Genomic DNA, 13,791 nt, shown 5'->3' with positions numbered 1-13,791 from the left:
CCCTACTATATTGCTGACAGTGCTTTTCCCCAACCGTACCAGACGCTCTGGTCTGATGTCTTGTGTTCCTCAAAGAAATGTCTGCTCAGAAGCAATTGTGTCCTTGTTGCGTAGCCAGGTAGTCTGCCAGGTGGAGAGTTGTCATTTGTGTAGAAGCAAGAAGAAAAGGCTCATAGAAGTCTTTTGTTTACTTTATATTTTGTGTTTGCTGAGTAAGAGCTGAAGTAGGGTAATGTTAAATGCTTGAGCTAGTTTTAAAGATTAATCCCTCGCTTGTGAAACATGCATGTGGGTTGTTTCATATCATTTATCCTCTCAGTGGAAGTTTGTTTGAAGTGGGGAGACTACAGTGCTGGTACTCATGGTCCCTAAGTTGTAAACCCAATACACCCCCCAGCACTGGATGGCCAACAATGTCTGTGCTTTATCTGCTGCAGGTGTGTTCTCCTGGAAGGGCTGCTTATCCGAGACAAGAATAAAGTAAATACTTGTTCTGCTTTATCAGATTATTCCTACCATATAGCTAACTTGACTTGTCAGACATTTCCACACAGACAATGCTGTTCTCCTGATTATATTTTTAAAAGATAAGCTATATTCAGCATTTATCTCAGTAAGCAGATAATAAACAAAGCCTCTCTGTTGTTTTTTGTTTGTTTGGTTGGTTGTTGCATTCAAGAGTGACTAAGCAAAAATAGTGTCTTATACCAATAAACAAGTTTAAATCAGGCTTTTCTAAACAGGTTCAGTAGCCTTTCAGCTCCCCTCTGCATTCTGTAATGCTGTGGCAGAGTCAGAGTTTTAAGCAAAGCTGGGTGGATCACAAGCTACCTGTGCTTAGAAGATGCCCCAGTGCCGCGGGCCTCCTTGGAAATGCTGACATACTACTTTCCCGGGAAAGGAGGGACTCAGCAAGAAGCCATGCAGCAAGCCTTTTCAAAATTTCATTTTCAATTTCTTGGCTCCTCCCTGTTTGAGGGCTCCCTGTGATTACTGACTCAGGACCTATGTCTGGTTTCTAAAGCTGCTAATGGGCAGCTAATGGGCTTTCCTCTTGATGCAAACCTCAACCCTTCTCACTTGACTGGAACTGGCTTTAATGGACTCATAAGGCTTGGGACGCTCAAGGCTTTAACAAGATTCAAGATTCTGTAATATTTAATACAGTAGATTCCTTTCAAGTATATGAATGTCATGAGCTCCTAAACATCATAACATCATTAATAAATAGAGCATAAAAGAACTGACTGACCAGCTCCAGTTGAAAAAAGATGATGGAATAGAGATTATTCTTGGCTATCCAGGCCATAATTCAAGCTAAGGGTGAAACCTTTTTCCCAACAAGATGCCCTGAATGGGCATTGTTTCAACAGTAGCACTAGAAGACAGAAGTTTTAAGAATGGAGAGATTTAACACTACCACAAATAGTTTTACTCAGCACAAAAGAAGCTTTGAGAGTATGAGTGGTTACTGATCAAAAGGTAAATAAAAGGTTCACCACGAAACACTTCCTGTTTTCCTCACTGAAAAGGAATATAGAAAATTTGTAGAAAATTATCTGACATGAATAGTACCAGAGTTACCAATGAAGACAGAAAACAAGAGTTTCTAAGTCCTGGTACAACTTTTCGCTGGCATAATGAAGAAGTTTCATTTGATTTTTGCAAAATTTCCCATTTGATTTCCTTACTCTGAATCTCTTGCAACCCAGGGGGTTAATGGGGAAGATGAGATAGGTAGCCTACGAGAGGGAGTTGATTTAAGACATGCACAGGCACAAAGGTGCACGTCTGGGACAAGCAACTGCAGAGAGACATTTTAAAGGATGATTTTACATTTGCTCCTTTGCCTCTGTTGTTCCAAGTTACTCTCTCAGCAGCAGATTCAGTCCTTCAGATTTGTTTTAACTCTCTTTTGCTACTGTTCTGCCCAAAGCTCTCCTCCTTTAAGGTGTGTGCTGAGCCCCTGGTTTCTGGTAAGCTTGACTTTTCTCGTAATTAGTTGCTTTCATGTGTAAGAAGTTGTGACTACGTAAATGAGACAGATGGTTGCAGTGCTGGGCTGGCCCTTAATTCTCCTTTTACACCTATAAGATCTGAGACCTTACTCTGACATCAGCTCAACGCCTGCTGACGTTGTAAAATGGGATCTCACATGGATAATCTCTCTTTACCAAGCAGCTGCTGGGCACTACCAGGCTACTGGAAAATGGACAAGTCCAGCCAGATCCATTCCAAATTCAGGGTTCTGGCAAAGCCTCTAGATGTTGCAAGCCATACTCCTCTATAATTTTATGTGGGGATAACTTTCTTCAGTGATATATATTTAATGTTTCCCATTCTCAAGACAAATTCCTTTTTTTTTTTTTTTTTTCATTCCAGTGGGAGGTGATTTGTTAGCAAACAGTTTGTTGCTAATACCAACAGTCAGAAGATTTGGCAAGAGTGCAGTGCTGGTTAGGTATGCTTTTCAAACATGGATCTAAAAAGCCTTGGTTTTATGCCAGTGTCTTTTTTTTTTTTTTTTACTTAATTAGATTGTGCAATGCATTTCAGTAACCTTTCATACAGCATCTTTTAGCCCAAAGCAAATCAGTTGCCAAATAAACCAGTTGCTTTACCAAATAGATCTACGAATATGTGTAAGTTAATGAAAAGAAAAATAAAGGCATTTATTTTGTAAAGGGCCTTCTCTAATCAAACAAGCCTTATGAATAAATCAAAATGTTTTCTCTACTGTGTCACAGGCAAATTATGCACCCGTTCTGTTACTCCCATAAAAATGTATACATACCACAGATTATTGGGAAGTCATTCACTCCTGTCAAGTACCACAACTGCTCCACAGTGTGTCAGATATTGAGCTAAGTTGGGGCAGTATGACACATGCACTCAAATAGGAGATTGTTCTCATTCAAAATGTCTTTCCAAACCAGGATGAGTGAATGGTCAAGAAAGGTACTTTGCTGGAGACAGTTCCTTGCCTGTATGTTCCTTCTTCCCCTTTCTATCTTCTCACACCTTGCTGCTCACACCCAGTGAGACCTTTCCTGGCTAGGGTGCAAATGATAGGAACGAGGTAAGTAAATGTTTGAGACTGCCAGATTAAGTAGTCAGTTACTGGGGAGAAATCCCTGTCCGTTAGGTGTTTCTCAAAAGATTAGCAAACCTCCTACCAATGTAAGAATAACTGACTTTCCTTTTCATAATAGGATTAAATAGGACCCATCCCTAGATCTTCAGTGTCAGAGCTTGAAATGCAAATGCAGATAGGTGTGTGTCTGGATAAGAACGCACCTTTTAAGATCACCTCTCCACACCATATTTATTCCACTATTTTGCCATTTTTCCTGGAGAGAGAGAAAATGCTGGAGACATCTTTTAGGTTCTGTGTGAAATCTTAGGCCTTTTGAAGTCTTTCCCAATATTTTCCCATCTTTTCTGTTCCCTTTCTGTATCTGTCAATAGCTTTGACAGAGCTGTTTAACACCAATTTTAACAGATACATGATATTGAGGGCAGAGTAGTGTCAAATTCACTATGCCAAAGGGGTCGTCTTCTGTGTGCTTGCTGGTCTAAAGCCAGACTTGTGCTATTGACTGAAGTTCTGTGGTTCATCCTTGTTACCTTGAATCTACTCAAATGTACCTACACCAAAGTGCAATTTCAGGTATGTGAAAGCAGTCTGGAAGGTGGGAATACTCCCTGTCTTTCCCAGAGCATGGACTGCAGCAACTGTCCCTTGGGCACCACCCGTCCCATTCCTGACTGCACAGATAATCTAACAGCGCTGTGCCAATTGCAGTTATTAAGAACAGCTAGGAAAATATTTGCAGTTAAAACAGTGTAAGTGATGGGTGGGCATACAGTGGTATTTATTTAGGAGGCACCCTTTAAGTTTCTAGGACAATCTCAATGTACAGGACGAGACAGCTTTCTGGAGAAGACTTCTAGCAAGGCTGGGGAGAATGGGGAATCATCCCTTAGAGGAAGGACATGTACCAAAGCTAAAGCATTAATGAACACTTAGCCATGAAGCAAGAGACACAAAAGATTATGAGACTATTAAAGGCCTGTCTGAGAGCCAGGAGAGCCCAGAGCATAGGCGAAGTACCTCATAAGTTGGCACATTTTAAGAGTATCAGTTAAAAACAGATTAAATTAATATGTGGTCCAATTTGTCTCAATATGCATGGGTTATCGTGTCCTACGCAGATTTCCCCAAGTGCTTCTGGTCATACTGGCTCCACATAACACATGGCATTGCCAACTGTCACTTGAAGATGTTGGCTTTTACTAAACCACTTGCATTTCCTTGGCTGGACATGGATGAGACCTTCCCTGCTCCTCAGGAGCTTCCACTGTGCTCTGAAGCTGAGTGGGCTTGGTCAGGCCCACATCTCTTCTCCCTGAAGGCTCAAGCTGCCCAGTCTCCATACTGGTACCTAGCCTCCTTCAGTGCTCTGACCCAGCCCCACCACAGCCAGAGTTAGAATTACACTCTGAGTCATCTCTCTTTTCCCTTTTCTGTTTCAGAATGACGATGGACGCTCTGCAACTAGCGAACACTGCCTTTGCAGTTGATATGTTCAAAAAACTGTGCGAGAAGGACAAAACAGCCAATATTATTTTTGCCCCATTGTGTACCTCAACATCTCTGGCTCTGGCATATAAAGCTACAAAAGGTGATACTGCAGACCAGATGAAACAGGTAAGCTGTCAGCATCCTGTTCTGGGGCTGCAAAATCACATGGCTGTCGGAGGTGGCTTTCTTATTTATTCTTGTTAATATTATACTAGATGTCTGTTCCCCTTGCAAGCCAGGCTGCAAACCATCCATCTGAAATTCCTGAATGCTTCCATACTCCATGGCTGCACACAGCAAAAATGGTTGAAAATCTGTCATAAAGAAAAAACTTTCTCAAATGTGCACAAGGTGGAAGGGGACATGGTGGAGTCCTCAACAGTTGCATTAAAGCTTTGTCTCCTTTTAGCATAGTGTTGATTGTGGCTGTAAGTCATAGTCAAGATCACTGCGTTTGCTGGATAATTGTTTTTTCATTATTCAAGAATGCTTAAGCTTTATAGAATTGGAAGCAATTTTGCCATTATCTGTCAGCAGCAGCAAGTATGTTTAGCAACCCTGTCACTGACATTTCCCCTCCCTCCTCTGATATAGCTAAGAGGAGGAGTAGAAGCAGTAGAAGAGGGCACAACATGGATGTTTCTCCTTACAAGCAGCTGATGGTGTTCAAGGTGCATGGTGGCAGTCATGATGCAATCAGTTTATCAAGCTCACTCTGTGGTGCAGGGAAGGCGCCTTGCAGCCTCTTTTGCTGCCTTCGTGTGAGCAGAGATTTGCATAGTTCCTTTTTATCCCAGCGAGGGTGCCCAGGGTTTCTGCAGTTACCTAGAGGTGAATGAGAAGCAAATTCAATATGCATTTATATGCTGATTATCACTTCGCTCTGAGGGACGTTCTACATATTTGAATACATTTTTCCCTCCTCTGGGAATTCCTCCCTGTACTTCCTCATTCACTGAAGGTACCCCCAAGCGCAACCTTCTGTGCCCCCACTCATGCCACAGATTGCAATGAGTTTTGTGCTATTCACAGAGCTGCATAGCAATGTATCTGTGAAGATCTTCTAGACATTGCAGATTTTTCCAAACAGGATTGTTTTTTATAAAAAATTTAAAATTAACTCTAGATTATTTTTTTTAATTTAAATTACATCCTGCAGCTTCCTCACCATTTAAAAATTCAAGTGCCATCTTTCTGATGGGAGAGTTCAAAATATTAACCTGCACTTAATTTCATTTTCACTTGTGTCTGCAACTTGCTTTGAGCCATCCCATAATAAGTTAAAGTACGCATCCACAAATGGAGTTCTGTTACACAAAGTGCGTTTATGTTTCATATTTCTCAAGTTGTATATAAAAAGTGCTGACTACAGATACTCAGGAGAACTTGGCATATTTCAAAATGTAATATCTCCTATTTTCCATGCCTGTTTTAGCTTCCGCCTGCCCCCGAGTTTGTGCTTGGGTTTTAAATACTACGTACAAAAGGAGCCAGATTGACAGTTTTACTCTGGAATATCAGTTAACAGACTCATGCCCAAAGCTCTCCCAGGTTGAGAAGTTGCAGCATCCTACCTTTCTCCCCAAACATAGTTTCCAGGCACAGAAGCTTTCTGCGCTTAACATGCTAAGAACAGAAGTGTTGGAGGAAAAGGAATTAAGTTGAGAAAATTGTTTCTGAGAAATGACTGTGGGGTTTGACTACGAGAGATGTGCTGGTGCTGTGTCCTTGGGAGCTTATTTCCTTCTGCTCCCATTGAGCAAGGAGAGGGGAGGACACAGAGCAGTGGCTGAGGCAGAGCAGCAATTTGCTGTATCTGTGAAGACACGAGGTGTTCAGGGAGATAGAGCAGGAGTGAGGGGCAAAGGGAAAAGAAGGTCACTAGTGCCTGCTGTGCCTCATGCAGAATCTGAAATAGGTGAGAAAGGTTGGGCAGGCTGCCTGTAATGAAACAGCCACCATCAAAGACCCTGCAATAAGCAGGCATAGAAGTTCAAGTCATATTTACAGGGTTATTTTCAAACAAAACCATCAGGAACCTCTCATCTCTGGTGCCTAAAAGTGGCAAATTTTAGGTTACTCCAGAATTTCCTAGAACTGTACTTATCGTTCCCAGGAGCTGGGAGGTGGCCATGTGTGGATCAGCAGCCTTACCTCCGGCTCATACTTACTGCCAAAACAGACATAGTTATCTGATCAATTTTTGCTGAAATACCATGTGATGACATGAGTCAGTCACAGCGATCAGAACACTCCATGATGTGTTAAGCATTTTTAAAGGTGTAGCACATTTCTAGAAAGGAGACTTTCTCCTTTCTAGAAGGAAATGGGACCCTCATTTGTCTGGCTTAAAAGCTCCAGGTTTTTGGACAGGAACTAAGTTTGGTGAAAACAATATGACGCCATATTGTGGAGTTTTAATCAACTAAGTCACATCACCAGCATGAGCAGGCCTATTGGTTTCTTTGGACTGCTCACAGAAAAGAAACACATTTGGTTAAAATTCTCTTAGGGTCAGGTTTTTAGATTTCTGTGGGGATGTCAAATAAATAAATGGTTTTTGAGTAACAACAGTGAGAGGCTGTGTTGTTAGCTTAAATATGAAAAGCCACAGCTCCAGTCACAAACTAACATTATTTTTTGCTAAGCTGTTAGGAACATTTAGGTAATAAATTAAAAAAAAAAAGATGCTTAGTATTTTATTATGTTCATTTAACAGGTACTCCATTTACAAGATGTCAAAGATGTTTCTTTTGGGTTTCAAACGGTAACTTCAGACGTTTCCAAACTCAGCTCTTTCTTTGCACTGAAAATGGTCAAACGGCTCTTTGTAGACAAGTCTCTTAATCCTACCACAGTAAGTACTGCAGAAAAGCCCTGGTACTATGAATTGCTTGGCCAGCATGTTGACGGGTTATGGTGTCAGACTTCAATGTTATTTAAAATAAATTCTCTTACGTTTGGCTGTTACTTGACTTGATTCGGCTGATGAACAACATAATATTCTCTGCTGCCATAAAAGTTTGTAGGAGGGTGAGCGTGCTGCTTGACCCCAAGCTATGCAGCTATTACAACATTTGTAATTCTTTCATTAATATGCTTTAGCTCAGTAGGCTCAGTAAGTTTTGAATGCAATATAACCTCTATGCCACATCAAGGTCTTTGCATCATAAGTATGAGCAAAAAGGAGTTTTAAAACAAGTTGGTGGCGCAAGTGTGTGTCCAGTTCACACACCCAAGTAATTGCTGCAAAGGTGTAGTTTTCTTAATCTCTCTGAGGAGGCAGAAGCCTGGCTATTGAAACAACACAAGTGAGGAAGGTGTTGTTTGGCCTCATAGCTTATGAACCTTGCAAATACCTGAGAAAAATGTTGTGGGTTTCTTTTTCCCCCAAAAGTTGCCTTTGAATATGGTCCCAAGCAAGGGCAGCATTAACCTAAAAGTGATGTTTCAGAAAACTCTCACTAAGCTAAATGATGCTATGATCAGCTTGCCTGCCCATTCAGCCTCTGCTACAGCAAAGGCCAGTACCCATCCATGATAAACATCTCATCTGGTGAGGACAGACACATGTGAGCAGCCCACAGCCTTTATCTCAGTCCTTTCTCTTACCTGGGCGCGGACTGAGGGTTGTTTGATCCATTCAGACTCTGGCAACATTCTCACTCCTGCAGTACCAAGGTTACTTTAGCTGCTGTGACACCACTGGACTGAAGACACCCTTGGGAGCGATGTGCTGAATGCAGCTGTGCGTCCTGGTTGTCACATACTGCTGTTTAATAGCTGTCCCTCATAATAACCTCCACAGCTACCCCATGGTGAAGCTCAGGATGCCAATGTTGCAGGATGTTTAATGAGCTATTGCGTGGATGGCATTTAACCAAGGAAGACTTTGGTATCTTGTGTCTTTCAGGACTTTGTCAACTCCACAAAGAGGCCTTTTCCATCTGAACTGGAATTAGTGGAGTTCAAAGAAAAAACTGAGGAAACACGGCAGAAGATCAACAAATCTCTTTCGGAGCTCACTGATGGTGAGTCCAGCTTGACCTTGAGGATGGTGTCTACCTCTTTGAAGAAAGAGCTCTTTGTCCTTGTGACACCTCTTTACTAATGCTTTTAGAAATAAATATATAGTGAAAGCAATAAGACTAGACCTATTATTTGGATTCATGAGGATTTGCAACGTCAGCCTCTTTTGAAATCACTAACTGTAATACTGCAGCATTTCTGAAGGGGGAAATGTGAGTCTGACCTTGCACTAGCCTTGGGAGAAGCTGCTGACATTTGACTGCAACAAGACAGTTTGAGAGAACGACAGGTCCTGGCTGTGGAGCTTCACAAGCCTCTGACATCAATAGATTGAACACAGACCCTGGTTTCCTTTACAAGTTTTATTACAATGGGAATTTTTTCTGGACTCTGCATTTTGGGCTGTTAATTAATAGCTCAGCTCAGTGGCTTTGCTGCTTTTGCCAGCACAGGTGCCACAGTGGATGTGTGTCTCCTATTTGGAGGTGCCTTCCTGTGGGAACGGGGCTGAGGACACTCTTCCCACAGCACCAGTGGGCCACCAGCTGCTGGGTCAAGTCACAGAAGATGCACATCAGTGACTGTGAGGGTCCCTGGGCAGAGGCTGCCTGGTCTGTGAGGGGCAGAGGTCCAGCCCTGGCCCATGGGAGCGCACAGCCCCCATAACAGAGCCTGTTTGCAGCCTGGGCAGAGGGAGCTCTGGGGTGGGTTGCTGCCTGTTGCCCTCGTGTGGTACAAATACGAAAATATGGCTGTATGAATCATACCTGGTCCTTTCCAGGCTGGCGAGGTGTGGAAGCACCTTGCCCTGCCTCTGCAATCCCTGCATGAAGGCAGGACTTGCCTCCCCACTGCTCAGGATTCAGTTTCTTTTATGGCAGTGCTCGAATGGGTCTAAAACAGAGCAAGGGGGACACACAGCATTTTCATTCTCTTTCTGAAGTCTGTAGCAGTATTTGGTTATGAACTCTAATCAGAGCAGCATTTTTTGTTATTCTGGTTATTTTATTCTTATGTGTCACTCTAGAAATGAGCAGCTGCTAATCTGCAACTTCCCTTCAAGTCTAGCTCTCCAAATGACAAATGCTTTTTCACTTACACCCCTTGACTTTCACTGAAAATTCAGTACCTTCTTTAAGGTACTGAACAAAAACAGTAGACATATTTTTTTATTACATGCTATTTAAGCCAGGAATATGTGTCATTTGGAAGATCTACCTTGATCCCAAATCCCACTTCAAACATTAAGCTGCAATTTTAAGTAAGTATTTCTTTTTGTAATTTTCCATTAGAATTAGAATCTTTTATCCATGAGGTGCAGGACCCAAATTTTTTAATTCAGTGAAATGTTTCCATATTCAGTTGAAACAACTGATATACTGATAATATATTCTTGTATTAACAACCATCTTAAACTTGTTCACAGGTAAAATGGAGAATATTTTGAATGAGGACAGCATAAGTGACCAGACTCAGATCCTCCTAGTTAATGCAGCTTATTTTGTCACAAACTGGATGAAGAAGTTCCCAGAGGCAGAGATTAAAGAATGTCCTTTTAAAGTCAACAAGGTATGTTCTGAAAAAATGAATAGAGTACTGTTTCCACTCAAGAAAATGCAAACTTTGAGCTAAGGAAATCCCAACAAGAGAAAACGAGAAATGTTTATTTACTATGGCATTCTTAGACTCTATCTAATTCTATATGCTGTTGCAAGGGTCCTAAACCAGTTTACTTTCTGTGCTGTCTTAAAACTTTGCTAGTGCTTTCACATCCATCCTTCAAAGGCCCGGTGTGAAAAGAGACTGTCCCGTTAGTACATTTAGGCAACAGGAGCTGAGTACAAGGGATCAGAAGCAGCCATTGCCTACAAGGGGATGCACATTCTCATGGGCAGCTTATTCCAAGAGACTGCAGCCTGTACCAGAGGCTGCATCCCAAAACCAGCAGGAGTGAAGCACAAAACATTGCATTTCTCATGGTCAGAGAGCCAGTGGAACATCTACACCCATGGAGTCTCTTTGAGTGTACCCCTTAGGTGCCTGTCCCTGTTCCTCTTTAGGGATGGGGCCCCATCACTCTCCCTTTTCCCAGTCAGGGCTGCAGCCCTCTGCATATCAGCCCTGCTTAGCCACGAGGTCCACGTGGGTGCAGCACCCATGGCTGTTGTCTTCAGGAATCTGTGACCAGTGATGAATATTGTGATCACACAGTCAGCTTTAAATCAAAATAGAAAGCTGGGCAGCATTTGTGAGATAAAGAGATTATACTCCAAATATATACATAAATACACACACACACATATATATATCTATATGTGCATGAGAAAAGTTGGGAGTTTCAGGTTCACTGAAAACAGTAATAAATTACCACATCAGCCAACAGTTTCAGCTAAAAAAGTTATTAAAATTATACAATCAAGACTACAATTCTTAAGTGAAATATCTCAAGTTTTTTTTCATAAAGTATAATTTTTCTACTGGACTTGAATTTTAAATGAGTTTCCAGGTAAACAGTTTGTAAATCTTCCCTAAGAAACAAAGAGTTTTGTTTTGCTTTGTTTAATTCATGAAAAGCAAGGACATAGGGCTTTAGGTAAGCCCAAAATTTCTTCTTATTCTGTTTCAGCTCCTGAAGCAAAGTATCAATTATTCATATGAACACCTTGAACTTCACTGTTGAGATGTGCTCAGTGCTTGACACTTACTGGCATTACGATGCCATGTATGTAGACAGTATAGTTTGTAGCATTCAATAAAACAGGCATGAAAAGCCACCAATATTAAGTAAATTTCTCTTTTAAGGCACATCCCCAATATGTTGCTATTGTATTAAGTAGAATTCTGTTCTACTTTTCTTTGGAAAGCTGCCTACTGTAAAAAGCCAACAGGGTCTCTTACAGCTGGTTTCATTACCTATGAAAGCCAACAAATTTGCTGATGGTGCCACTTCCATGCAAGCTTGCAAACTTTCCTCCCTCACCATCTTATTTGTGAATTAAAAGGAATGCTAGATTGTTTCCTCTGTGTTTTGCAGACTGAAACTAAACCAGTGCAAATGATGAATCTGGAAGCTACTTTTTGCCTGGGTTATGTGAAAGAATTAAATGTTGCCATCCTTGAGCTTCCATGCCTTAACAAACATATAAGCATGCTCATTCTGCTGCCCAAAGAGATTGAAGATGAGACCACTGGCTTGGAGCAGGTGAGAGAAAAAAGTAGAAGTGGTATAATGCTTCCCTTGGAAAGTGCCCTCTTACAATGCCATATGCTTAGGGCAGATTTTTGTTATTTAGATGCTATATAGAAGGAACAAAAAGTAAGTTTCTGGTGAATTTACCTTCTCATTCTGCTTCTCTGTTCCTGATGTCATATTTGTGACATTATTGTTTCCACTGTGGCCAAGTGTGAGTTGTGAAAAAAACTTTGTTTTAGATAAAGTATGCATAGAAGACAGTGTAGAAGGTGCCCATGATGCACTTTAGGAATCTGCATCAAATTGAAAATCTGGACCCCCCAAATAATTTTCATTTTATGACTTTTGTTCTTGCTGTAGTAAAGGGCTTAAAGTCATACTTACTGGGTACTCAGTAGAGCTGGCTTTATTTACTCTGTTGTCCTCATTTTTTTCAGATGACATATATCTGGGATTTATTTTACTAAGGTCTTACACTTCTCTAAGTTTTAATTTTGAGCAGAGGTGCCTGAAAATGAGGCAATTTTTATTACAATTGCACATAAATTTTAAAATTAATAAGGCATTTCCTAAAGAACAACTACTTTTACTGTAATTTACTTATGAAAATTTTAGAACATATTTTCCCCTCTCTACAAAGTTTAAGAGACAGATGGTCATGCAAGTGTCTTTTGTAATTTACTGCAACTGGCCATCAATTTTAAAGGCAGGAGGAATCTGCCTTTGCAGCTGTAAGGTACTTTTATATGCAGGAGTGAATTACAGAACACACATATCTTAGAGGGCAAGAGAGGCCTTTCCTGATACCAATTTGTTGTGACCCCAAATTCTGCCTCCTCATTTGCCAGTTTTAAAAAATTACTCAAACAGCTGCATGTTTGATTGAGATGAGGCTCTGGATTTGGAGTTTTTTTCTGTCCCAAACACCAGCAATTTCATTGCTCTGTAGAGTCAGGAATCAAGACTTTTGGATCTACCAGTCAGCCAGGTGTAACCTGGGTAGGGACTGTCTTTCTCAGGTTCCTTCACATGGTTGTTGAGGTGATTGCCTATCAAAGGCTTCTAAGGGGCTAATATTCAGAGCATGCACATACAGTGGAGTTGCTCCAGAGGCCTGTCCTATGGATTAAGTCATACTTGCATCAACATAACTGAGAGTTTGTTAACCCTGAATGCTACAGTTGTGAATTCAAAAGCAAAGTTTGCTTTTTGACTTTATTTTTTGCAGGCTTCATAAGAGTGAGAAGTACAAGAATGGTCTTTTTTTTTTCTCTCTCTCTCTCTTTCCTTGGACTGCTCATTAATTTCCTTTGTTCCTTTGTGTCTTCAGCTGGAAAAGGCACTTACCCCCGAGACGTTATTACAGTGGACCAATCCCAGCATGATGGCCAACACCAAAGTGAATGTATTTCTTCCAAAGTTTAGTGTGGAAGGTGATTATGACCTGAAGCCACTTCTGGAAAGCCTGGGAATGACAAATGTCTTCAATGAGACCGCGTCAGATTTCTCTGAGATGTGTGAGACAAAAGGTGTTGTTTTGTCAAAGATCATCCATAAGGTCTCTTTGGAAGTAAATGAACAAGGTGGAGAGTCCCGAGAGGTACCAGGATATCGGATCCTGCAGCACAAGGATGAATTTAAAGCTGACCATCCATTTATCTTTTTGTTTAGGCACAACAAAACTCGCAATGTGATTCTTTCAGGCCGATTCTGTTCCCCCTAAACAGGGCATATGATGAAAAAGCACAGTTACATTTACGGTGGTGCATGTTCTCGTTAAGCTTGGCATCTTGACTATCACCTCTGAAAGGAAATCTAAGAGGTTGATATTTCAGCTGGGTAATACAATGTACTCTACATATGCAGCAGAACTAGTGTATCTCCTTATGTTTCATCCCCTTAAGCTGAAGGATTCCCACTATGAAGAACACATCATATTTTACCGAGAAGTATCCCAGCCTCAGCAACCAGTATATTTTCTTCC

General features: G+C 41.2%; 1 protein-coding gene across 1 annotated transcript in view; it reads left to right on the top strand.

Moving 5' to 3' along the window:
- SERPINB5 (serpin family B member 5) overlaps positions 1-13,530 on the top strand; it is a 14,237-nt gene extending 707 nt beyond the window's left edge. Inside the window, exons 2-7 of the mRNA XM_010174128.1 lie at positions 4,537-4,711; positions 7,305-7,442; positions 8,499-8,616; positions 10,041-10,183; positions 11,649-11,816; positions 13,138-13,530. Coding sequence (XP_010172430.1) covers positions 4,538-4,711; positions 7,305-7,442; positions 8,499-8,616; positions 10,041-10,183; positions 11,649-11,816; positions 13,138-13,530 — 1,134 coding nt within the window. The 5' untranslated portion in view covers position 4,537. The remainder of the gene's footprint in view (positions 1-4,536; positions 4,712-7,304; positions 7,443-8,498; positions 8,617-10,040; positions 10,184-11,648; positions 11,817-13,137) is intronic.
- The last annotated feature ends 261 nt before the right edge of the window (positions 13,531-13,791 follow it).

Source organism: Antrostomus carolinensis, unplaced genomic scaffold (genome assembly GCF_000700745.2).
Source record: "Antrostomus carolinensis isolate BGI_N321 unplaced genomic scaffold, ASM70074v2 scaffold16330, whole genome shotgun sequence".
Classification (NCBI taxonomy): domain Eukaryota; kingdom Metazoa; phylum Chordata; class Aves; order Caprimulgiformes; family Caprimulgidae; genus Antrostomus; species Antrostomus carolinensis.
This window is presented reverse-complemented; position numbering and strand designations above follow the sequence as displayed.